The sequence below is a fragment of the Mytilus galloprovincialis genome, chromosome 1 (genome assembly GCF_965363235.1).
Source record: "Mytilus galloprovincialis chromosome 1, xbMytGall1.hap1.1, whole genome shotgun sequence".
Classification (NCBI taxonomy): domain Eukaryota; kingdom Metazoa; phylum Mollusca; class Bivalvia; order Mytilida; family Mytilidae; genus Mytilus; species Mytilus galloprovincialis.
The window spans coordinates 124,968,859-124,995,162 of NC_134838.1; the positions used below are offsets into that span (position 1 = coordinate 124,968,859).

The 26,304-nt window shown below is 32.0% G+C and overlaps 1 protein-coding gene across 1 annotated transcript in view; it reads left to right on the forward strand.

Annotated features, from left to right (window-relative positions):
- Nucleotides 1-26,304, forward strand: part of LOC143057158 (nucleolar protein 4-like) — a 63,861-nt gene that overhangs the window by 25,567 nt on the left and 11,990 nt on the right. Inside the window, exon 4 of the mRNA XM_076230410.1 lies at nucleotides 21,324-21,402. Within this exon, the coding sequence (XP_076086525.1) occupies nucleotides 21,324-21,402 (79 nt within the window). The remainder of the gene's footprint in view (nucleotides 1-21,323; nucleotides 21,403-26,304) is intronic.

The window sequence follows — 26,304 nt, forward strand, 5'->3', positions numbered from 1 at the left end:
GATAATTTTTAAAGTAGTGTTTCAAAAGTTTTTTTTCCACTGTAAATTAGGATATTGAAAAACTTTTTTTAACAATTTTTATTTCTAGTTTACTATGACTTTTTTTTTTTTTTAATTTTCATCAATATTATGTGTTACATTGGGGACTCTGATTGGAGACAATAAATCAATGTCCATGGATCATATAGGTTGGCCGGGCTATTTTTTCATATGTAATCAGATATTGACAGCATAGCTTTAGGATCCGTAAAAAATCATGTTATTGGGCTTCAAAACTAAATAGCGTTATTTCCCTTTGAATGTCACAGACTATTGGTTGAAAGTGCGCTGTTAATATAGTTCAAAATATGAAACTAATCTTTTGAAATCAGTATGCCATATTAGAAGAGGTTTCTGGGCAGTTGACATACTAGTAAAAGTTCAGATAAGTATGATACTAAAAATAAAATAAAATAAATAAGTATTGATATAAAACGTAAGCAAATACATAAGGGTGCATAATGATACCGTATACCTCTAAATCAAATGGGAAAAAAAGGGGGGGGGGTGATGACATATAGTAAAGTATCTTATATTAAACTAGAGGAGTTAATATAACCTCAGTGATATACATATGATATTGTAAAAGAATGACATCTGTATTTATTTATAGATTTTCCATCTTTTTGATGTAATACTGAATGTGTCAAAACTCTTTAATTCGTCAGCAGCTAACTTCTCGTCAAGTCTTTAAATATAGTTTGATGCCTGGATTAGCTCAATAAACTAGCAATTTTATTTTTATATAAAGATTGTTTTAACAAACGTTAAAATGTTCATCAGTGAGACCATGGCTAATCGAAAACATTCTTAAAGGGGCTAAGCTGTCAAATTCATGAGCACCGATTTGAATTAAATTCTCTTTTTCGATTTATAACATAGTTAAACGACTTTAAAAAAAAAAACACAACTAAAACAAACAATTAACGATGCATAAACTCGAAATTATATACAAAAATTTCGTGTGTATTTTTTTTTAACGCCATCTAATTAACCATGGAGTTGACCTTCCGATGACTGTCTACGGTTATTTGACCCTATATAAAAATAAACATACATATAAATAGATAGCGAACTCGTACTGTGGGAAATTGTCTAATTCTGTTGATTTCACATTATATGTTTAAATAATATGTTAATAATAGTGTTTACCTGTATAAGAATGAGTTTTTGTAGATCGAATCAATCAATCAAATGGTTTACCCTGGTTTTACTTCCAATGTTGCCATTTTTTTCTTTTACTAACTAAACACACCTAGTTCATGCGTAATCCATATCTAGCTATGAGGTTCAATTGAAGTTCACATAAAATGTTGTTTTTTTTTTTAATGAGGTCGAATTATTCACTTGCAACTGAATAATTCATTAGCGATGTTTCTTTGCTTTTTTGAAAAAACTGAACCAAACTGACTGCTAAAAGCGATTTTTTTTTAATTGCACTATGTCACTTTCATGCATTAAGTATTCAATACTCGTAGCTAGTGCCCCTTTGAAATACAGGAATTTTTGTAATTGACATGGACGGTAAATTTCTATTATGTTATAGTAACAATTACCTTCTCATAGTTGAGTGAAGATTCAAGGATTGTGATTTTTTTTTCTAATTTAGCCATAAATATGCTATCATCAGATGGAGCCATTTTTGTTCGCATTATCGTTTTATTAATTTTTAAATAGTGATACCCATTTAAAGTGCAGTTCTTTATCTTCCGTAGGAACAGGTGTATTTTAAACAAGCTTTCGGTGGACGAATATTTGGTAGTACGAGAATAACAAAACTTTTCACATGTATCGATACCATCTGCATGGGGGTAATATTCGTTCAAAGGGAGGTAACATTCAAAAGCTTCGTGTCGGCAATGAGAGCATTGGATGCATGCATTTCCAGAAGTTACCATCCGTGGAAATCAAAATGATCGTACACCAACACACTGGATCTTCCTGGGTTATTTGACTTATGTATTAAAGATACAAAATACGCTTAGTTTTTATAGTTTGAAATATTCCACAGCTGTTTAATCGACGGCGCCTTCTTATTGCCTTTCTACCCGGCGGTCTTGTGGTTTTACCACCGGTGAAAATCGGGGTTGGGTCTGCATAAAGTTTAAGTTCGAACAAGTTTATCTCTAAATTGAGGTTAAGTTTTTTGAATATGGATTCATTTTTTTCATATTGATAATTGTGTTGCGCTTGTCTGCAATATAACTGATAATTTCTTTTTTGGCTTCTAAGTCTTTCAGTGCAGCTCCCTCAGGGGGTTAAGATAATTACCATTACTGTTTGTGTTGGTATTTCTAAGAAAATCGGAATTTACAATTTCAACAACAGATTCTAAGATGGCAGTTTTGCCAGTGGAAGGTGTCTATTTGTTTTTCTTGATAAACCATATATACATGTATATCGGGAGCACACAACCACCAAATTCGTTTTAATAATGGATAGTTTAAACTTCTTTGCATTTAATGTAAAACTTCCAAAACTACCCGCATTTTGGGATATCAAAGATGTTAAAGATGTTAATATGGGTTACTGAATATCTATTTAGGTAAGACTATGTCTCATATCATGTTTTGACAAAGACTGTGTATATACATATTGTATTTTTTGGGTTGAAATGTCAATTGTGAAATGTTTACAACATCATATTTACATCACGACCGATATTTCTCTTCTAAATTTATAGCTTATATTGCCATTTTATAAAATTGAAAATATTTTAAATGTAAAAGACTTTGAAATTTTTATAATTTCTGAAATATCAATTTTCACATAACAGATTTGATAATACTATACTTTTTTTTTTGTAATTCTATCATTTGTTAGAAGCAAGAAAAGTGTACCATACTATGTTTTTAAAACCTTTTACATTGTATTGTATTGTTAAAAGCACAGTCTTCTTGTAGACTAGAAAATCTGACATCAGAGATTCATTGTTGCAAGATACATGTTTACTCAGACAAAAACCTTCCTCCTGCTAATAAGACAACTTATACCTCAGTTGAAAAAATCATTAAAGATTGTTGACATTAAAGAACACATTATGTCATATGATGAAAGAACATTTAATCTTTAATTTATTGGAATCATTGAAATGACTTAATGAGAGATGGTAAACTCGTCACATACATTTTTCTAAATACTAAAATAGGAAAGGAAAGTCATTTTGAAAAAAGAAAAAAAAAAAGAGGATTAATATGCAAACTACGCGCATTAGCACATACTAGGAGAGTTAACATTGAATACCGTACTCTGATAGAGAGAATATTTTTATAAAATCAACTGTAAATTGATTGATTATTGGTGTTTAAACACTTGTCTCTATGTCATATATCATGGCAACTAGTTAATTGGCGTAGTAAGCCGGTGTAGCCGTAGAGAATCACCGACATTCTCTAGGAAACTTGCAATCAAAAGTCAATAAATATCGGAGTTGAACGCACAATACCAAAGCAGGGTTCGAACTTACAATCTCAATGATGCCAGGCTTGTTACCACTGGCAGAAGTTAAACTATTCAAAACACTTGGCCATCAACATAGGCATCTTTCATTCTCTTTGGGTTTTTTTAACTAAATAACTGTCCTTAATTTTTACGTAATCAAAATTGCTAATGTTATAACTTTCGGTCATTGTTTGTGTATAGTTGTGTATTATAAATCACTCATATTTCTCTTTCTTATAAATTATATTTAATGTCTGATGCTATTTGTAAATTGAAAAAAGATAATTATAATATTTGGTTTGAGTTCAAAGGAACTGTAAGAAAATAGTTTCGGTCATTCTCAGTGTAAAACATATATTGCAGGTTAAACTTTAAAACTTTTTAAAAGGTTGTATTTTCTCGAAATTTGTCATGACGTCGATTAGTTTATTGTCAATAATGTACTAGTTTTAGTACAGCATGGTAAGTCGAAAATTGCAATGACCTCTGACTTCCTTTTTTTATTTGCTTGTGATGTGTTACAGTAAACCCGGACATGCTTTCTCGTCCGGGGTCACTCCAATTTTAGATGTCAGTTCATTGACTGTTGTATATATGGTTGTCCCTTTTCTTGTCTTCCATGTGTTTTACTATCTCGTCCATTGATTGTGTTTGTATATTATGACATATTTTTACTTTTGTTCTGGTCTGGACGACTGATTAATCCAATACTGATTGTTATAGTTTACTCTTATGTTGTACTGATTTACCACTATTCATGGAAGGAAAAAGTTGAGCGCTGACAAACCTACTCAATAACCCAACCACACTCTTTATGTCCAAAGTCAAAAACCTATAATTCCGTGGTTGTCGTTTATTTCTGTCTGTCTTATTTTTTTATTTTTTTTTTCATTTATTATTGTTCTTCGAACGAATTTAACATGATATTTTTTAATTGTTTCACATTTCGTCATGTAGTTACCTTTAACAGTTTTGGGGTTTTGCTCATTGTTGAAGACCATACAGTGCCATATAATTGTGTAGATCATCATCATGTGATTTTAGGTTGTCTTATTGGAATGTTGTGTTTAGCTTATTTTGACAAAACTGAACCATACTGGCTGCTAAAAGCGAATTGTTATTTCACTATTTGCATTTCATTAATGATTGAGCAAAAAAAGAAATGATATATTTGATTTTTTATTTATCTCGTAGCTAGTGCCCCTTTAAGCTTATTCACAGATTTAAAAATGTTCACTTAAAGTAATTTTTACAGAGTTGCTGTTTATATACAACTTTAAAAATGTATAGTTTATATACAGTTTTAGGAATGTACAGTTTATATACAGCTTAAGGGACAACATCAAAAGATCAATGTATGATAAAAAAAACTTAAGTCAAATAGTTTGAGGGTGTGGGGTTAACATTGCTATAAGTTTTGTTTATCCAAAATCAATTTTACATATATCCATTCCATACTGGTCAATCATTTTTTCCAAATTAAGTTAAGTGGGGGTTGGGGTGGTCAGTGAAAAAACTATGTGAATTAAGTTTTTTTTAATCATAAATTGAACCTCTGATGTCGTCCCTATATAGAGCTTTACTGCTGTACAGTTTATCTACAGCTTTACAGCTGTACAAGCAATATACAGCTGTAAAGTTTATATACAGCTTTACAGATGTACAGTTCATAAAAAACTTTACAGCTGTACAGCTTATATACAGCTTTACAGATGAACAGTTTATATGTCGTGTACAAGTTGCGATTTTGTACAGGTTATAACATGTACAAAAATATTGTACATGTTATAACTTGTATAATGCAAAAATACAAGTTATAACCTGTACAAAAGTACCTCATACATGTTATAACCTGTATACAAAATTTAAAATTAATCTTAATGAAGTAAAATATACATTTAAATTCACCAATGCATAAGGAACAACAATAAATAGGCCAGAACGTGCCTTTTTCTGTAGAGGACAATGATCACAAAGTTTCAGAAATATATGTTTCATGACTTATGTTGGCAAAATGTGTTTTCATGTGATTGTATGTTTTATGCAGTCCATCATGGCTTAAATAAGTGTGAAACTATTTACTAAAAGCTTGCATTCCTCAATGACAATTACATAAGATACAAGTAACTAAATTCCTCCAAAAAATTGAAGAACGATTCCTAATAACTTTGGGCAATACTCCTCCCTCTCGTTTTATATCATGTAAAGACTAACACAATGTCTTATTATGCTTACTCTGTAAAAGCAAGAGAGAGCTGAAATAGTTTTCATTGGACCACGCTTCATTATCAATATCTTTGGATCTACTCTTCAACATTTTTGGCCTTCTGCATGACTTATGTTAATTTATAACTCAATTTTTGTTTATAAACTATAAAATCATTGCATGAGGCAAATGTCATTTTGATGTTTTAAATATATATCCTCTACTTTGAAAGCATGTATTTGTGGCCTTTGGATGTTGTCTGCTCCATGGGCGGGTTGTTGTCTTTTAGACACAATAAAGTCATACCCCATTTCAATTCCCAATTTTATTTGTAGACACATCTATCGTGGCTATCCTCTTATGTCTTTTAGCGTCAACTAGAAAGAAAGTATTTTACTATTGCCTTCAAAGTGGACACTCACAATTGTAATTCATCAAATAAAGATGTGTCCATAGATAGTCATAAGAGGATCATAAGACATGTCCTAAGATATATTTTATGACAGGTCTTAGAAATGCTTCGTTACCGACCCCTGGACATTAATTGTATCAAAAAAGGACAAAACACACTAACATGAAGGAATAATACAAAAGTTATGAAAATGTTATTGAGGTCAATATCATCTGTTGCGATATTAGAAAAATATCCTGATTTTTCGATTTTGTACAAGTTAAAACCATTTTTAAGCAATATTTGTACAGGTTAGAACATGTATGAGGTACTTTTGTACATGTTATAACTCGTATTTTTGCATTATACAAGTTATAACATGTACAATATTTTTGTACATGTTATAACCTGTACAAAATCGCAACTTGTACACGACATATATACAGCTTTACAGATGTACAGTTTGTATACACTTTTATACTTGTACAGTTTACATACACTTTTACAAATGTACAGTTTGTATACACTTAAAAACTTTTACAGTTTAACTTTTAACTTTTACAGATGTACAGTTTGTATACATTTTTTACAGCTGTACAGTTTGTATACACTTTTACAGCTGTACAGTTTGTATACACTTTTACAGATGTACAGTTTGTATACACTTTTACAGATGTACAGTTTATATACACTTTTACAGCTGTACAGTTTGTATACACTTTTACAGATGTACAGTTTATATACACTTTTACAGCTGTACAGTTTGTATACACTTTTACAGATGTACAGTTTGTATATACTTTTACAGATGTACAGTTTATATACACTTTTACAGCTGTACAGTTTGTATACACTTTTACAGATGTACAGTTCATATACACTTTTACAGCTGTACACTTTGTATACACTTTTACAGATGTACAGTTTGTATACACTTTTACAGATGTACAGTTTGTATACACTTTTACAGATGTACAGTTTATATACACTTTTACAGATGTACAGTTTATATACACTTTTACAGATGTACAATTTATATACACTTTTACAGATGTTTAGTTTATATACAGCTTTACAGATGTACAGTTTATGTACAGCTTTACAGATGTACAATATGTATACAGCTTACAGATGAACAGTTTGAATACAGCTTTACAAATGTACAGTTTACATACAGCTTTACAGATGTACAGTTTGTGCACACTTTTACAGATGTAAGTTTATATACAGCTTGACGGGTGTATATTTGATCTGCATATTTAGAACTGTACATCAAGATAATATGTATATGGCAATCACACTTACTGACAGAGTATAACGTGATGATACACACATGTCTCCGTGCATCTGTTCCCGTAATAAATGTCAACAGGGGCACTTTACTTTTCCTATTTGTATAATTCTTAAGTACTAATAAACATGGTTAACAAGGAAAAGTACAGAGAAAACCAATGACATACAATATCTGACGCATTGCTGAGTTTTACATAAAATGGTTTGCATTTATACTCGTTCCGACGAGTATTCGATGCGTATTATATTTGCACTGTGCGTCAGCAATAGCAGTATTTGTATTTCACTCGACCTATCTGCAGATTTAAAGATAAAAAGTTTTTGATTTGATATTTTTTTTTCACTTTATATTGATAGCGCGTACAAATGTATATCCTCAACAATTTTCTTAAATCTAAATTATGGTGAACTGTTACCCTAAATTATGGTGAACTGTTACCCGATCCTCAATTAACTACAATTATTAGGCTTGAAAGTTTCTATTTTGCATTAGGAAATTAATCGAAGTATTTATGGAATTTATGTTTCATGATATAAGAGAAGAAAATGTTAATTTTGTTTCTACCTTATTACAGGGTGAATGTTAAATGTATACTGCTTACGTTTTAAAACAAACATATATTTAAATACAAACTGTATAAAGCCATTTTATTAAAAGAGGAATATCTATTTTGGCGTTGACTTTACTGTAAAGGGAATACGAAATGTTCGAATGTCTTGTATTCCCTGCGTATTGCATTTTTAGAGACTTCCAAAAATAATTATGCTTTCGTATTCCCTGTAGGTCTAAATCTGTATATATGAAAATATCAAATGTGCGTGTTTCAAAAGGTAAGCTGTATACATTAAATATTCACCATGTAATAAGGTTGAAACAAAATTAACCCTTTTCTCCTTCTATATCATGAAAATAGATGCCCGGCATCAAATTTATCAAAAAGTAACATTCAAAATAAATTATACTGTTCATGCATGTCAATATAGTGCCCCAAAAATGTATTGAGAAGAAACATAGTTTTCTCTTCTATTAAAAACTATTTGGATGTTTTTTACTTGTATGTATTATGTTGTTGTTTTTTTGTTTGTTGATTTATTTTTTTGATTATTTAAACATTACTACGATGAAAATATTTCGATCTAGTTAAAAAAGAAAGCAATACTTTTTTTTATTTATTTGATTTTTGTTAAGCATTTTTGTTTATCCTGGAAATGATTTCCATTCTATTCATCATACACATTCCATTAACTATATCAATGTTTGAGTGGCGAATACGATAGACGATAGAGTCACTTTGTTCCGTATGAATAATAAATTAAGATGTTTCCATCCAAATATCTTTGACGCGAGTAATATCCAACAACTTATCCACAGACAAAACAACCAAAATCAATACGTGGCGCTGCGGGTCAAATACAGAATAGAATCGTGAAACCCTCTGTGATTTTGTAGCCCTGACTACTGTCAGATCAATACAGAAACAAGTTCGGTTTAGATAAGATTTTTACCTGTTACAAAGGGACACCGTTGGACAAATTCAGGTGTTCTTAATTTACCTGTGTAAAATCGATGTTATTTTAACTGTAAAAGAAAGGTTTGGTGAAAGCGTGTCTTATTTTGTTCTGGAATAATTTAGGAGATTTATTAGAGGATTTCGTTGACACGTCAGAAGTCAAGACAAGAGCTTGATTTCATGTGATTAATGGAACACGATTTATAATGTTAAGATATAGGAAAGGAGTTTCTTTAGGGGAAATCTTATGTTTTGTTATGGTGACTACTGCTGACAGATATAACTTTACAAGAACTTACGCCTGGAAATGATATATAAAACATAAATACACTGATAAGACTATTCTTAAACTAAAAAAATCATGTTCAACTCTACATTTTCTTCTGCCAAATCACATGTGTGAATGAAAAAGATGAGAGTAGTAATAGCAACCAAACAATTGAAAATTTTTCGATTCAATACATAATTATATTTTAAAGTTAAACAAATCTACTACTATTCCCACCATAAAAAAACAGAATCCAGTTATAGGAACATAAGTTAACAATCTTTTTGGATAGGGAGCCCGATTGTCGAGTGGTCCAAGTTTATCTACAGTAACACTGAGATGGTTAGTTCGAACAACCCATGACAGGTGTGTTCTACTCCAATCTTAATCAATAAGGATTGCCAATGTTCCTGTAGAAGGTTGGTGGTTCCCTCCGCGCACTCGACTCCCTTCAATATAAGTGCCAAAAGTGGTGTTAAACACGAACAATAAATAATTCTTGGTAAATCAAAATAATACTAAATTAATTCAATAAATAAAAAATTCAAATTTCAAATAACGTTTGAATTTGTATTAAAATCTTTATTCAAGATGTGGTATGAGTGCCAATTAGACAACTCTCCATCCAACTCCCAATGTACAAAAAGTAAACCATTATAGGTCAAAGTAAACTGTTATAGGTAAAAAGTGAAACATTATAGGCCTTCAACACGGAGCCTTGGTTCTCACTGAATAACAAACTATAAAGGACTCAAAATGTTTCAAACAGGAATACTGACGTTTTAATCTATAAAAATAAACGAGAAGCACTTATGAACTACATCAACAAACGATAACCACTGAACAACAGGTTCAAACAAATGTAGTGGGTTCAAACGATTAAACAGGCGCCAACTTTCACCCTAACATGAAACAGTAGAATAACATTACGACATAGAAAGAGATAAAACCTTCTATGTTTTTCACGTTTCCAACAAAGATTTGAGTTGAAAAAGTGTATATTTTTAAGGATGTTATTTTAATTCTATACCAATAAGTATTTCTTGTCCAATCCTTCTTTCTACTTGGATAGAAAGATCTCCATTTAAAGCAGAAGGGAACTGGTGTTAGGATTATTGCTCTTTTCTGTATAAAACATTAAAAAGAAAAAATGAATATGAGTCAGTTTTAAAGATGGTCAAGTAAAAAGTAAAAACTCATGCGATATTCTCCAACTGTTAAATTGACTTTTATATTGAATATAACTATTCGTCTGTGGAAAAAGGGCCAGTATTTAAAAAAAATGATACTTATATCAACGAACGTTAGAAATATATAGTGTATAGCCAGAATCAGAATCTATTCTATTCGTAAAGTAAGCAGGAGTTTGTAAAATATCGATTAATGCTGCCATTTTATACAAAACATGCATGTATACTAATTTGACAGTTTTGTTCATAAATTGCACTCCCTGTTCTTAATTTCATAAGACAACTGTTGATTTATTATTCCGTTTTATCTCTATGAGTACAAGGCTACACATGATAATGAAGTTTAATGACAAAAAAGGTAATATCATGACTCACAAAATGAAATGAGTGCTGAACAAATGATATTTTTAATAGAGCTGGTGATGGAAGCAAAACTCACATTTTAAAGATTGTTTCTTGACCTTGTTTTGACCTTTCCATTTGTTGTGGTTCCATAAATGTTTTATCCCAAAAGATTTGTAAAATAAAGCATCGCATGATACTTTTTAGCAACTACTTCAGCTTCTTTTGTTATCAGGATGTGCATGTAGCTGTTCGCACACACTGTAATTGTTTATGAGGACCATAATGTGTAGGTGATCGGCGTTATCATGTTTTCAAATAAGTTTACAAAGTTGAATAGACAAACGTAGAAGCTTTTTTCTGCATGAACAAAATAACTACTTCCAAAGTTAGCACAACATTGAGATTATTTGTCGAAATCTACGACAATCAGTAATTTTAAACCATACTAGAACACACCCGCGAAATCGCGGGCATACAGCTTGTGAACTGTTGCAGGATGATTTTTTGTAAAACATATTATGTATGAAGAATCGCATAAAAGGTACCAAAAGCCCTCTCCCTTTTTCCAAAGTCCGATATTTGTTTCCTTTCTGTTAAATTCAATTCATTTTCGTGTTTCTGGCCTCAGACCACAATTATTCTTCTCCTTTGCTACAATGCTTCCTCAAATCAAATAAAAAATTTGCACCTTTTCAAACATGTAATAAATGTAACTGCTTATATATAGACCATTATGAGTCTAACAAAATATGCTTCTAGGACAACCCATCAGTGCTTTCTCTTTTAAGAGCCTTATTAACATGCCATTGGTAGGATATGAATCATGTATAAAGGACTAAAACCGACTACGGCTAATTTGAGGGGTGGTCGGAGGGATCCTGATCCCAAAATCCCGGACTTATAATCATGAAATCCCGAGATGCAGAATTTAAAGAAATTCATATCCCGAAATCGAAAAATATATTCCCTGATCCCGTAAAGATCAATCCCCAAATCCCGAGCTTAAAAACACCCGATCCCGACGCCCTGAAAAAGGTCTTGCCTCCCTCTAATCTCTACCTTACTTTCATTTTTGCCAAATCACTATTTTCCCTTTCAACAATATTTTGTTTTGCCCCATTTATGGGGATTATTTTTTCTAGTCTGTGCATCCGTGCGTATGGTCGTCCCTCTGTCCAGCTTCGGGTTAAAATTTTTGATCGAGGTAGTTTTAGATGAAGTTGAGCATGTTTTACTAATTTTAATATATATATGCAAGTGTATGACCCCTTAAATAGTAAACATTTCAAAGAAAACAATAGACAGAATCAGAGACTTTTTATACTTACATAGAAAGTCCCTGACAGAATACAGAGAGTCTCTATATATTAAAGTAGTATAATCGTAGTTTACATGTAGATAAACGCAAAAAATAATTGTCCTCTCTAAGGAAGTATAATAGTTGTGATTCTAATCTTGCGATTCAAACACCATGATATAGAGAATGCTCTAAATGGCTTATTTATTTTTCATTTTTGTTATCTATCATACGATTGGTTGTACTTGTGTCACATGTTTTACTTATTTTAATATATATGCAACTCAGAGGCGGATTTAGGGTGACAGGGGGCCCGCCCCCCCTTTTTTGGGAAAAAATTGGTTGCTTATACAGGGAATCATTGAAGCGTGACTGGAGCGGGCCCCCTCTTAGGTCAGTCAGTGGGCCTCCACTTATGAAAATTTCTGCATCCGCCACTGCAACTGGTATGACCCCTTAAATAGTAAACATTTCAAAGAAAACAGTAGACAGAATACAGAGAGTATCTATATATTAAAGTAGTATAATCGTGGTTTACATGTAGATTAAAGCGAAAAATAATTGTCCTCTATAAGGAGGTATAATAATTGTGGTTCTTGCGATCTAAACACCATTATATGGAGAACGCTCTGATTGGCTTATTTATTTTTCATTTTTGTTATCTATCATACGATTGGTTGTATTTGTGCATGTATCAAACCGGAAATCATATCTGTGACTAAAAGTCAGTCTGATGACGGTATCATATCCGGACTCCTTTTTTGTCGTTTTTCTCCCAAAATAACTCAATCTGAATAATCATTAAAAATGGATGACAAATGCGACTTTCCATGTTACCTATAGGACACAGAGACATGATGATTGATTTGTTGTGGAAGGAAGAGAAGCGACACACAAAATGATGTCTTCTCGTTTAATAGTATAGATATTTGTTATGATAAAATTAAACGCATAGGTTACCCAAATTAACATACGCATACAAGATATAGTACATTGCTTGCGCTTATTGGTTTATAAAAGAAAATTACCTTTTTTGCTAATTATAACTTGTAACAATGTTGGATAGAGAGTTGTCTCATTGGCACTCATACCAACACTTCTTAATTATATCTTTAAAATCAACGTATTTGTAATGATTTTCAAAATAAATGAAAGAAAAATTTTATATCATGCCAGTTTGAAGTTTATGACCTTATCATATATACGAATGTGTTAATGTAACTTATATTAAGTCTTTAGTAAAAGTTTAGTTTCTTTTTTATCTCATAGATTAAAATGAACTTTTTAAGTGTCCTATATATTTAACTTTTATGAAAATTTTGCATGTAAAATAAAAAGATTGTCATGACGAAGGAATGTCGAAAATAAAATGAAATGTAACTTACAAGTAACAAATTTCATATCGTGTCATCATATTTTAGGCACTAAATGGACAATTCAAATTAAAATGCCATATGTGAAAATAAAACGAAAAAGTCAAAAGTCATTGTGCTACCTCCCAAAATCAGACCCATCTTATTGAGTCTATATCACACCTTACAGCAGCGTCCGTTGGTAGATTTTGCAGTCAAATATCCAAAACATTGTCAATTTATTTTAGGAATTTTTTCATGTTGGGGTGTACCTATTTTTTCTTTGTATGTATACTAGATTATTGTTTATATGCCCCATTTGTGGGCATTATGTTTTCTGGTATGTGCGTCCGTTCGTTCGTCCGTCTGTCCCGCTTCAGGTTAAAGTTTTTGGTCATGGTAGTTTTTGATGAAGTTGAAGTTCAATTAACTAGAAACTTTAGGGTGCAACACAAACGATAAAAACGACTAAGCGCGCACATGTTTTGATCATTTCTTTCAAACATACGTTTGAAAAGTTTACATAAACTTTGACAAACTATGCACACACTAGAAATGCGTCTGCAGTTTGTCGTTTGTCGTTTGTTAGTACAAACGCTACATTTGTTTCTAACTTCAACCTAATTAAACGAAGTATTTGTTTCTACGTTTGTAAAAAGTTTGTTTACCAACAACATGTGCATGCATTATTGAAAGTTCAAACAGGGCCAGTAAAGACTTATTAAACGGTGAATTTGTTTCTACTTTTGTATTAAACGATGTTTTTGTTTCTACTTTTGTAGCGTTTAGAAAACAGAACAAACGCCACACAACGTTTACAAAATTTGGTTAGAAAGAAATGCGGGCTTAGTACACACATTTCCTATGATATGATCTTTTTAATTCTAATGCCAAATAAGAGTTTTGACCTCAAATTCACGGTCCACTGAACATAGAAAATGAAAGTGCGATTGGGGCATCCGTGTACTTTGGACACATTCTTGTTTCTTTTTTGTTATTGTATTATAAATGTCCGGTTATATTGTACAATGCTCCTTGTGAGCCAATTACCGACCGTGCAAGGGCTGTACAGCCAGTCAAGGTCGTTAAAAACTTCCATTTCTTTGAGCCAATTTAATGGAAATAAAACATCTTCTTCTTCTTATATAAATTTAACCTAACTATCACCATCAATTAAAAATAAATAATAAGGTCGACTCGAAACGAAAGTTAAGAGACGACAACCAGCGGTGGTTCCTGTGGTATCTTGATGCATTCTGTGAATCTGAATCTTAAAACAAAATTAGAAATTGGAAAAATTTGATATGTTTAACGCCGAATCATTGCAAAAGAATGAAGTTTAAAGGCACCAAAGAGTAATAAAAACAAAAAGGAAATCGTGAAAGTCAACTACTAAAGTTTTCTAAATTATTACTACGAGACCAAGAACAAAAGTGAAAACATTCTATTGACAAACAATATTAATAGTAAAATAAAAATTAATGAAAGATCCTAAAAGAATTGTAAAAATGAAAATACCTAATTTTTTATGCAACATTTATAAAATTTGTTTTACATCACATTTTCATTGTATTAGTAACGGCAACAAGTGACTTATTCATAATATTTACTGTATAAACACGGAAAAGAAGTTAAAGAATTTATTGTCCTTGTCGCAAATTATAAATTATTAAAAAAAGGAAAAAAAGAAGTTGAAAGAGAAGACACTTGATTTTACCCGATTTTCCCTCATTCTCTCAGGAACTGTGTGAGTGTTTTATATAAAATGTCACACTATTAGGCGACAATCAATTATTTATCATCAGAGAAGCTTATCCTCCATCGATTGGAAAAGAATATCTCCTAATCTAAAACTGGTTCCGTTATTTCAAATGATTTAAAACGAAACGTATGTTTTTGTGAAGGGTATTTGTTTCTCCCATATAATATAAAACAGTTGACAACAGATGCTAGATGTTAAACCACTCTTCCAAAACCACTGTACTTCATTATTTATAACACCAATCGATACGTAGGAAGGTGCCTAGAGGCAAGCGTATGGGTGCACTGAAGAATCAGATCAATAGCTAGCCCTAAATTCTACCGATTGTTAATGGGGGCTTTTGTCATCGATACGGCGCATGCTCCGGATAATGTCAGCTTCTGTAAAGATTTGGAAAATTAACTTTACCCATATTTAGTTATTGGCGATCGATATTCAGAGGAACGTTATCCAGCATCCGTCGCCAATACATTGGTGACAGTTGTATTGATGTGTAGTTCACCTTCGTTATTCATACAAATATTGTACCAGGTGTAATTATTAAAACTGGTTAATTCTTAGTGAACAGTGACTATATAGTAACATAATCAGGAACAGAGGGAAAGAAGAGGTGGGTGCCGAAATATGTCGAAAAAGACGAGTAAAACAGATAAAGGAAAATCCGAGGTAAAAAGTTTTAATTTTTTCAACCTTTAGTATTGATTAAGTGATGTAACTGTTGATTTTAAGATAGAACGAGACATTTACTGAGAATGTAGGGTGAAGATGAATCGATACAAACATTTTGAATTCTTCAGATTTTTTTTTATTTGTCGATATTGAATTTTTACCAAGCGGAGAAGATGTGTGTATAGTAAGTATAAAAGATGATTTTAATATCTGTTGTTAGGAGAGGAACTCAATTTTAATGTTAATATTTATATCTGAAAAAGTGAACATGATGATCGTAGCAGCTAGCCCAAACAATGAGAGAAGGGTAAATTTATTTTGACAATAGATAATCACAACGCTACCGAAAAACGTTCGTATCGATCGGTAACATCGGGTCATAGGCTGACAAAAGTCGCACACCATGGCACGCGACACAGCTGTTACCCTTTAGCAGAGGTGCAGATGGGGTAATCGATTATAATAGTCTCACAAAATATTATTGATTCCTTTGTTAATGGGTTTAATTCAACGATCAAAGGGTGTATAACTACCACCTGTATTGGAAAAGTGTATAACGGGATCGGGACAATAGCGGACGGATCATTGAAAGTATTTTTGTTCGCTTTTTTTGGGAGAAAATAGCCTCCAGTTAGACATAAATTTTTGACGTTTAAAGACAAATCCCTCTATTGTTTATGCGCATATACAAGCGCAACAGTACTATGCCGTCAGTGGTTTATGACGTCGCGGTTTCCGCGAACTGGAAACGTTTATTAGAGTTATTCCTCTTTGAGCCGATGGAGAGAGTGACAATCGTTTTGATAGGTTAATTTGCCGAGAAAAAAATGAAAATTGTTTTTAAATAATAGACATGTTCCAGAATTGGATAAAATATGAGAATGAAAAGAGAGTCAACTATACAGCAATCTAACAACAAAAAATACACAAAAATGACCGTAAAGAAACGAAATAGAATCTGGATACTCGACAACAAGATGAGCCAATCAAATTATAATATAATACTTTTTTCCTTAATTTTCTACATGTATAGACTTTTGTAGGTTCTTAATTACATCGATATTTTACAAATCATTAAGAAAGTACGAAAATCATCAATCTTTCTTATCATGTCCTCAAAATTCACTGTATCTTTAGCAATAGGTATGGATATGGCAAATTGCACTGACGTATTTTGAATGTGTACTGCACTTACATTTTTACATGAATATGATAATTAGAACTTGTGCGTTTACATTTAGTATACATTGCATATCTAAAATAATCAGCCTAACCATTTCGTTGACAAAAAATCGTAAAAAATTGAATAAGGAAATATTTGGTTCATTAGATAATTATATGCTTCTGCATTTATTAATATTATATTCGATTAACATGTCATAAGTAATTAAAAAAAAAGAATTGTCAGAAAAATTACTTATAACGCTCATTTCGTTTGAAGATGAGTAATCCACAGAAAAAAAAATACTGAATGAATACAATTGAAAAGATATTGTTTTAAAAAGGTGCACCGAATATCACACGTATAGTAAGAGAATATGGAACGAATAAGTAACAGGGCATCAGTCGAGCACTGAAACGAGTATTTACGCCTTAGAATAGGGTTATTTTATCTCTTAGAACCAATATATAGTATCAGAGACAAGAACAAAAAAGGTGCGACCTATAACAAGCATATTGTAAGCGAATAAGTAGCAGGTCATCGGTCTAACGCTAAAACTGGAACATACGCGCTAATAGGTATATTTCACTTTTAAGAACCTATAGCTAACACCAGAGACAAGAAAACAATTCAAAAGATTTGTTTCGTAATAGGTGCAATGTGTTTCAACGTATAAGGAACGAATAAGTAACGGTATCAGTCGAGCGCTGTAACGAGTCCTGTCTCAACTCAGGAGTATGTAATTTAAAGTGGTTGTTGTTTGCAAAAGAGTCACACATTTGTTTTTCATTAATTATTTTTTTTTTATTATTTTCTAGTTAGAATTGTGTTACATTTGTCCTTTCGGGACCTTTTATAGTTGTGTATGCGGTATGGGATTTGTTCATTGTTGTAGGCAGTACGGTGACCCATAGTTAATAATTTCCAGTGTCAATTGGTCATTTGTGGAGCATTGTGTTATTTGCAATCATACCACATTTTCTTTTTTTATTAATATATTTTCAGAAGAATGACGCAAAAAACGTCGAATATATTAATTTGGTTTTTATCATGTCCATGGCACGTTTTGTCAAATCATTTGAGAATAAACACTGAAAACATTTTTAAACTGACCATGCGCAGATTTATTTTTATATCTACATAAAACACTTGGAATTTTATATCGATTGATTGATTGAAAAGTCGATCGCGATGTATCTAAAGCGTTTTCACTTGAAGAAAAATCGGTTCATAAAAAAATCGTTCTTTTAAAACTACGTCTGGGGATGGAATGTTTACGTCCGATTGAAGATCGATCTTTCTCATTTTTGCAATACTAAAGATCGGCGATCTCAGAAATGATCGATCTTTATTGTTATTGGAAACGGAGTCTAAGATTTCTAATGATTTTAAGTAATTATCATCAAAATAAAAAACATTCTTAAACGAAAATAAAATTCATGATACCGGAAGCAAAATTCTGTCTTGTCTTTCAGATGTACTTTGATTGAACAATGATATTATATAAAATGTCTTCACTATTTTAAAAAGAATTTCTGTTCAACACGTAAGCACTATGAATAACCTGAAATGAAATGTTCACAGAAGCATTCGTGTGTACTTTTGTACAACGCATTGTTTTCCAACCACCGCATTTATATTACGTGTCTGTGATACTGACTGAAAACTAAGTACTATCATGTGTAGACTACTGTGAATTTATCGTAGTTTAAAACAAACAAACAACAAAACAGCAAATAACGAGAACTGGGTTGTCTCTAATTTGTGAGAATATAGCCTAAAACGGCCGAACGTCTTTCGACGTTGTTTTTAGAATTGGCGCAATGTGTTCCCGCCAATTCAAATTGTTAACCCCTTTTTTGAAATATCTCTTTTTCCATTACGGTGACCCCATCTTTTTATTTCCTTATTTTGTTTAGATATAAACAACGCATATTCTATTGAAGACTCATGGAGAAATTATTGGTCAATTTTTTTTAAACTTATTTTTTTATAGGTATTTCACAATAAAAAAAGGCGGGAAAACTATTATAGCGACTTATCATTATTATTTTCCATTCAGTAAAGGGTGATATTATTAAAATAGTTTGTATTAACAACTAGGTTAACAAAACAGACAAGTTTTTATTGGATACGGACTTTAAAAAAAATATTACACTGCTATTGACTAGAAGTCCCAATTTCCAAATTCCGTGAAAAAGATGGCGTTTTAAATCGAAAACGAGGTCGGTGACCCCATTTTTTTATTTGCTTATTTTAAAGCTTTTACCTAGCCTAAAGTAAAAATAAAATATAAAGAAGATATTATTGGTAGATCTGAATAGAAGGATTTGTCTTTAAGTTATAAACATCAAAAATTTGTTCTTTGTGTTTAAAGAGATAAAGGATTTTGTTTAGCAATGAAGGATCGCTCAACAGTAAGTTTTTTTCGTATATAATTTACGATTTGATTTGAACTTTTGTGACCACCACAATTTTTTACACGTGTGTTTTTGTTTTTGTTTTTGTTCTTTTTCATTTGTTGAACTAATTTTAATTCAGGGTTACAAAATACGAAGAACTAACGTTGTAAAAATCATTTTTCCTTTTTATTTTATCTTTGACATGATGCAAAATTTGTTATCTTACAAGGAATCCTTTTTAAAAGATGTATATTCTTTCAAAAAGGACGTCGATATTTTTACCTGAAAAGTTCTGTGATCAGTAACGGTTCACCTGTATTGATTTTACCTGGGACAATTAAGCCTTTGAATTGGGCAAATGAGGTTTCCAGTTGATGGTACTGAGATTGGATGATAATGTAAGCAGACTCTCAGCGGACATAGTCATGTCACACAATTCTAATATTGATTTTCTCGGCTACTTTCGGCATTAACCACTTTACTACATTAGTATCAACGGTTTTGGGGAACGTGATCTACATTGGGTTCATTATTGGACAATTTTTTATCAATAATTTATGGGAGACAAATATAATGTGTATAATATTTACACTCCTGTTATGTGTATTAGTCGTACTTAAATATTCGTTATTAAAATGGTTAACAATGGAAAGCTACGGATAAATAGGCAAAATTTAAATTTAGAAGGTTAAAAAGTAAATCAACCTTTACAAGTTAAAATCTTTATAAATATTATTGAGATGGTCACAGTTCTATAGTCTACCTTGTTTTATGTATATCACTCTGAAGAAAGATATTATGTGTGAAATACTTATACGATACAATTTGTTTTTGTGTTTAATTGTCAGGTTATCTTGCAGTTACATATAGAACACCACAACGTATTTAAACAATATTCACCACCACATATAGAACACCACAACGTATTTAAACAATATTCACCACCAAATCCCTCTCAGCTTATTAAATTAATCGTATTCCCTAGAACCACAAGTGCTGGAATTAACATCTTGAGTGCTAGACTTTTCATATCCAGCGCTATAGTCTTTAAATGATACCACAACTCTAGATCTTTATCTGAATGAAACCATCAAGGGTTTGGTACTATACTACCTCACCCATTACATATCAAATATATACTCTTAAACGATTTCAGTAATGTATATATTAGTATAATCTCTCATTTGACGATCTTTTTTATTTTTGTATACATAAAAATATACTCATACTTGTATAAAAGACTGATTTTTTACTAAGCTCTAATTGCTTGCCCGGAAAGGTGATCAGGAGACCCGGGTTAAACGGTAAACTGTATCTAAAATTATGTTTTTTTCATCATAATTAGATTGGAATTCTATGTTATCCAATGAAAGCAATTGAAAACCCTGATGTGAAAAAAAAACAGACTCGCTATATAATTTCTGAGATACATGACCTCATTTAGTCACACCCTCAGCATGTGAATATGTGCGTGTGTGATGTAAAGAGTTATTACTAAATTAACATCTGCGTTCTCCTACTTTATACGACTTTGTTTTTAAGATTTTTAAGATAGAAGTGACGTAAAGGTGTTAAATTTATGAGATTGACGCCAAAATTGGTATTTGTATGCGTATTCTCAACACACCTTGCAACAAAATTAAATTTGCTTCAATTTTTCTTAGAAAACTTTACAGATTAGCTGTAGCTTATCATTTCGAAGATATTACAAGTTTGATTGCAACCTCATACTGTGGTAGGCTCAACTCTGTGGTCATGCTTGTTTTCAATATATGCCTGGTCGACTTTCCCTTGCCAATATGCAACTCGAATATCGGACTTAGCCAACCTTAGCCCAACTTCAGTTCAAATGTGATTTTGATATATATGTTTTTTAATCCATTATGAATCATCCATCATCTTGAATACGCAAGAAATATTTGCCACTGGATATTAAGCAAACAACAATCAATCAATCCTACCGGTCAACCTATCATATTGATTTGTTTTTTGTAGGAGAGTATGTCTACTACAGACAGTCTGGCCAGTGAAGCGAGCCCTGTAACAGACGTTAGGACCAGCACACCTGTTAAAGGTAAGTCATGAGGTCGCGTTTGATGTTGTAGTGAGGTAAACACAATCTTGGTGGAAAACATAATGAGTAAAGTTCATACACTTATCAACAAATATAAATTACAAATTTGATTGAAAAGAAAAAAAATGCGTACAAATGTCAACAAGAATATTAAATCATGACTTTGCACATGTAATCTTTTTCAAATAATGTTATTGTAAATTGTAAGTTCGTATATTTAATAAGACTAAAAGTAAGGTTGCTTCTCCTTTGCCATAATTAACTTATCAAAAGATAACCCAGATTATCGAGATACTATTAACTTACGAACACTATCATTGAAATATCAAGTATAAGAAAGTTTGTAAGTAAGTACCACGAATATCATTAATTTACTAAAGCTCTGTCACGAAGTTCGACGAGTTTTCTTACCAAAGCTAATAAAGTTCCGCGAGTTACCATTTACCATAGTTTACTAGAGCTAACGAAGTTCCGCGATTTACCATTGACCATGGCATAGTTTACTAGAGCTAACGAAGTTCCGATATTTACCATTGACCATGGCATAGTTTAATAGAGCTAACAAAGTTCCGCCAGTTACCATTGACCATGGCATAGTTTAATAGAGCTAACTAAGTTCCGCCAGTTACCATTGACCATGGCATAGTTTAATAGAGCTAACTAAGTTCCGCCAGTTACCATTTACCATAGTTAACTAGAGCTAACGAAGTTTAGCGATTTACCATTTATTTACTAGAGCTAACGAAATTACGCGAGTTATCATTTATTTATTAGAGCTAACTAAGTTCCATGGGTTCCCGTTTACTGACGAAAGCTAACGAAGTCTATTCTCAGTCTATCAAAGATAACGAAGTCTATTCTCAGTCTATCAAAGCTAACGAAGTCTATTCTCAGTCTATCAAAGCTAACGAAGTTTCGCGAGATAACTTTTTTTTAATTATTCAAACGGGTTCCTTGCTTGACAGTAATAATCAACAGCATATGACTCTTGAAAGCATATTTAAAAATTACTGATTGTCACTTTCGCTAAAATTGGTTTATTTTTTTGATGTCATTGATTATAAAAGTCTTTTGTTGATTTTATAACAGCTTCTTTTTTCGGATTTTTGAAGGTCCGGATATTATTTTCAAAGTACATGTTTAGCTTTATCTATTGAACCCGTGTTTTGTTGTCCTAAGCCAGGAACCTCGCCATTGGTTTTGTTAGTATATGTCTCAACGCTTTCGTCTGTTAAATAATTCACAAATTCTCTAGAATAATGATGATTATGAGCTTGCCATTAGAAGTCACCACGTGCCTACTAAGACCACTCACTACCGAGGCCTCTAGTTAACTAATGTGAGTTAAAAACTGTATTCAGGCATTGAAATGGCCATATGCTGGGTTTGTCACCTAGAATGTGTTGCTTGTTTCGTAAGTTGGTGTTGTATTGTTTCTTTTTATTTTCTTAAGAATAGAAAGAAAACGAGAATGAGTACCAATTATTTTTAATTTTGTAATCCAGAATGTATCTCACCCAAAATATTTTTTTGTACAGATATGATTTGATTCGAGTTGCCAATAAATTATTCTATCTATATAGTCTTTAAAAAAAATGGTGACAGTATGTTAAAAAAATAATTTTGAATGAACATTATCTTATTCAATGTTTACATTTAATTCTCTCCTTTTCTCTTGAATATCTAAATTAAACAAACACAGACCCACTTAAACTAGGACTTACTGTAAAAAACTGTCAATAAAGCTGATTGATTGAACACGAAATACAGACTAGCGACGCATGTGAATTATAGGAACAGGGAATGATCCAAGCCTTCCAACTACCGACCTACAAAACTTCTCCAGAATACCAGAAGTCCATCATTACAACATACCACCTACATACCGAACTAGAACATGTAAAACATCTAAGCCTTCCAACCACCAACCTACAAAACTTCTCCAGAATACCAGAAGTCAATCATTACAACATACCACCTACAGACCGAACTAGAACATGTAAAATATCTGAACCTTCCAACTACCAACCTACAAAACTTCTCCAGAATACCAGAAGTCCATCATTACAACATACCACCTACAGACCGAACTAGAACATGTAAAACATCTAATCCTTCCAATAACCAACCTACAAAACTTCTCCAGAATACCAGAAGTCCATCATTACAGCATTCCACTTACAGACCGAACTAGAACATGTAAAATATCTAAACCTTCCAACTACCAATCTACAAAACTTCTCCAGAATACCAGAAGTCCATCATTACAGCATACCACCTACAGACCGAACTAGAACATGTAAAATATCTAAACCTTCCAACTACCAATCTACAAAACTTCCCCAGAATACCAGAAGTCCATCATTACAGCATACCACCTACAGACCGAACTAGAACATGTAAAATATCTGAACCTTCCAACTACCAACCTACAAAACTTCTCAAGAATACCAGAAGTCCATCATTACAGCATACCACCTACAAACCGAACTAGAACATGTAAAATATCTGAACCTTCCAACTACCAACCTACAAAACTTCTCCAGAATACCAGAAGTCCATCATTACAGCATACCACCTACAGACCGAACTAGAACATGTAAAATATCTGAACCTTCCAACTACCAACCTACAAAACTTCTCCAGAATACCCCTATTAATTCAATACGAAACCTTCTTAACTTTTGGTGTAAAACAATAAACCTTACAATATGCCATCAAAAGACCTTTATGCGGTTATATTATGTACAGACTGATTTTAAATTTTAAATGTTCAACCATGGAAGTAATGGTTCAACATATTTGTATCTTGCACAGAAAAACATACAATTACACACTCCACACCACGTGATCCACACTAGCTTTCACAAGTATCTGACAGATTTCAGGGGAAAAAAGGTTTTCTCCTCCTATAATCTGACAGATTTCAGGGGAAACGAGGTTTTCTCCTCCTGTAATCTGACAGATTTCAGGGGAAACGAGGTTTTCCTCCTATAATCTGACAGATTTCAGGGGAAACGAGGTTTTCCTCCTCCTATAATCTGACAGATTTCAGGGGAAACGAGGTTTTCCTCCTATAATCTGACAGATTTCAGGGGAAACGAGGTTTTCCTCCTATAATCTTACAGATTTCAGGGGAAACGAGTTTTCCTCCTCCTATAATCTGACAGATTTCAGGGGAAACGAGGTTTTCTCCTCCTATAATCTGACAGATTTCAGGGGAAACGAGGTTTTCTCCTCCTATAATCTGACAGATTTCAGGGGAAACGAGGTTTTCCTCCTCCTATAATCTGTCCTTTTCATTTGAGAATGTATGGTTATTCTATACATATGCTCTTGCACATGTATGGTTATTCTATACATATGTTCTTGATAATGTATGGTTATTCTATACATATGTTCTTGATAATGTATGGTTATTCTATACATATGCTCTTGATAATGTATGGTTATTCTATACGTATGCTCTTGATAATGTATGGTTATTCTATACATATGTTCTTGATAATGTATGGTTATTCTATACGTATGTTCTTGATAATGTATGGTTATTCTATACATATGCTCTTGCACATGTATGGTTATTCTATACATATGTTCTTGATAATGTATGGTTATTCTATACGTATGCTCTTGATAATGTATGGTTATTCTATACATATGTTCTTGATAATGTATGGTTATTCTATACGTATGCTCTTGATAATGTATGGTTATTCTATACATATGCTCTTGCACATGTATGGTTATTCTATACATATATTCTTGATAATGTGTGGTTATTCTTTACATATGCTCTTGATAATGTATGGTTATTCTATACGTATGCTCTTGATAATGTATGGTTATTCTATACATATGCTCTTGCACATGTATGGCTATTCTATACATATGCTCTTGATAATGTATGGTTATTCTATACATATGTTCTTGATAATGTATGGTTATTCTATACGTATGCTCTTGATAATGTATGGTTATTCTATACGTATGCTCTTGATAATGTATGGTTATTCTATACGTATACTCTTGATAATGTATGGTTATTCTATACATATGCTCTTGATAATGTATGGTTATTCTATACATGATAATGTATGGTTATTCTATACATATGCTCTTGATAGTGTATGGTTATTCTATACATATGTTCTTGATAATGTATGGTTATTCTATACGTATGCTCTTGATAATGTATGGTTATTCTATACGTATGTTCTTGATAATGTATGGTTATTCTATACGTATGCTCTTGATAATGTATGGTTATTCTATACATATGCTCTTGATAATGTATGGTTATTCTATACGTATGCTCTTGATAATGTATGGTTATTCTATACATATGCTCTTGATAATGTATGGTTATTCTATACGTATGCTCTTGATAATGTATGGTTATTCTATACGTATGCTCTTGATAATGTATGGTTATTCTATACATATGCTCTTGCACATGCATTTGCTTACAAAAGACGAGAAAGAACACCAAAGGAACTATCTGAGAGAACAAAAGACAATAAAAGTAGTCAATACCAGATATAATAAATTTAAATTTTACGAAGATTTTCATATCAGCTATACTATTGTTGTTAGATATTCTATGTTATTAAAGTTAGCCAAATATAACAATGTGTAATAAACCCAAAAAAATTCTAAAATCATTTTTGAGGAACTGAAAATGTATAAAACGGCTTCTTTAATTACAGTTTGTATGGCACGCTAGAGTTTACGTACTATCACGATAATGTTCAAATAGAATTACCAGTCGTTCATTTTAGGATGTGTAATCCTGTGTTAGTTCTGAGACCAAAATTCTGACTGATCGCTCATTTCACTGATAAGATAGTTTGGGAGAGAGAAAATCGATGGCTTGGGAAGTCCTGATACGCTAGTGATTTG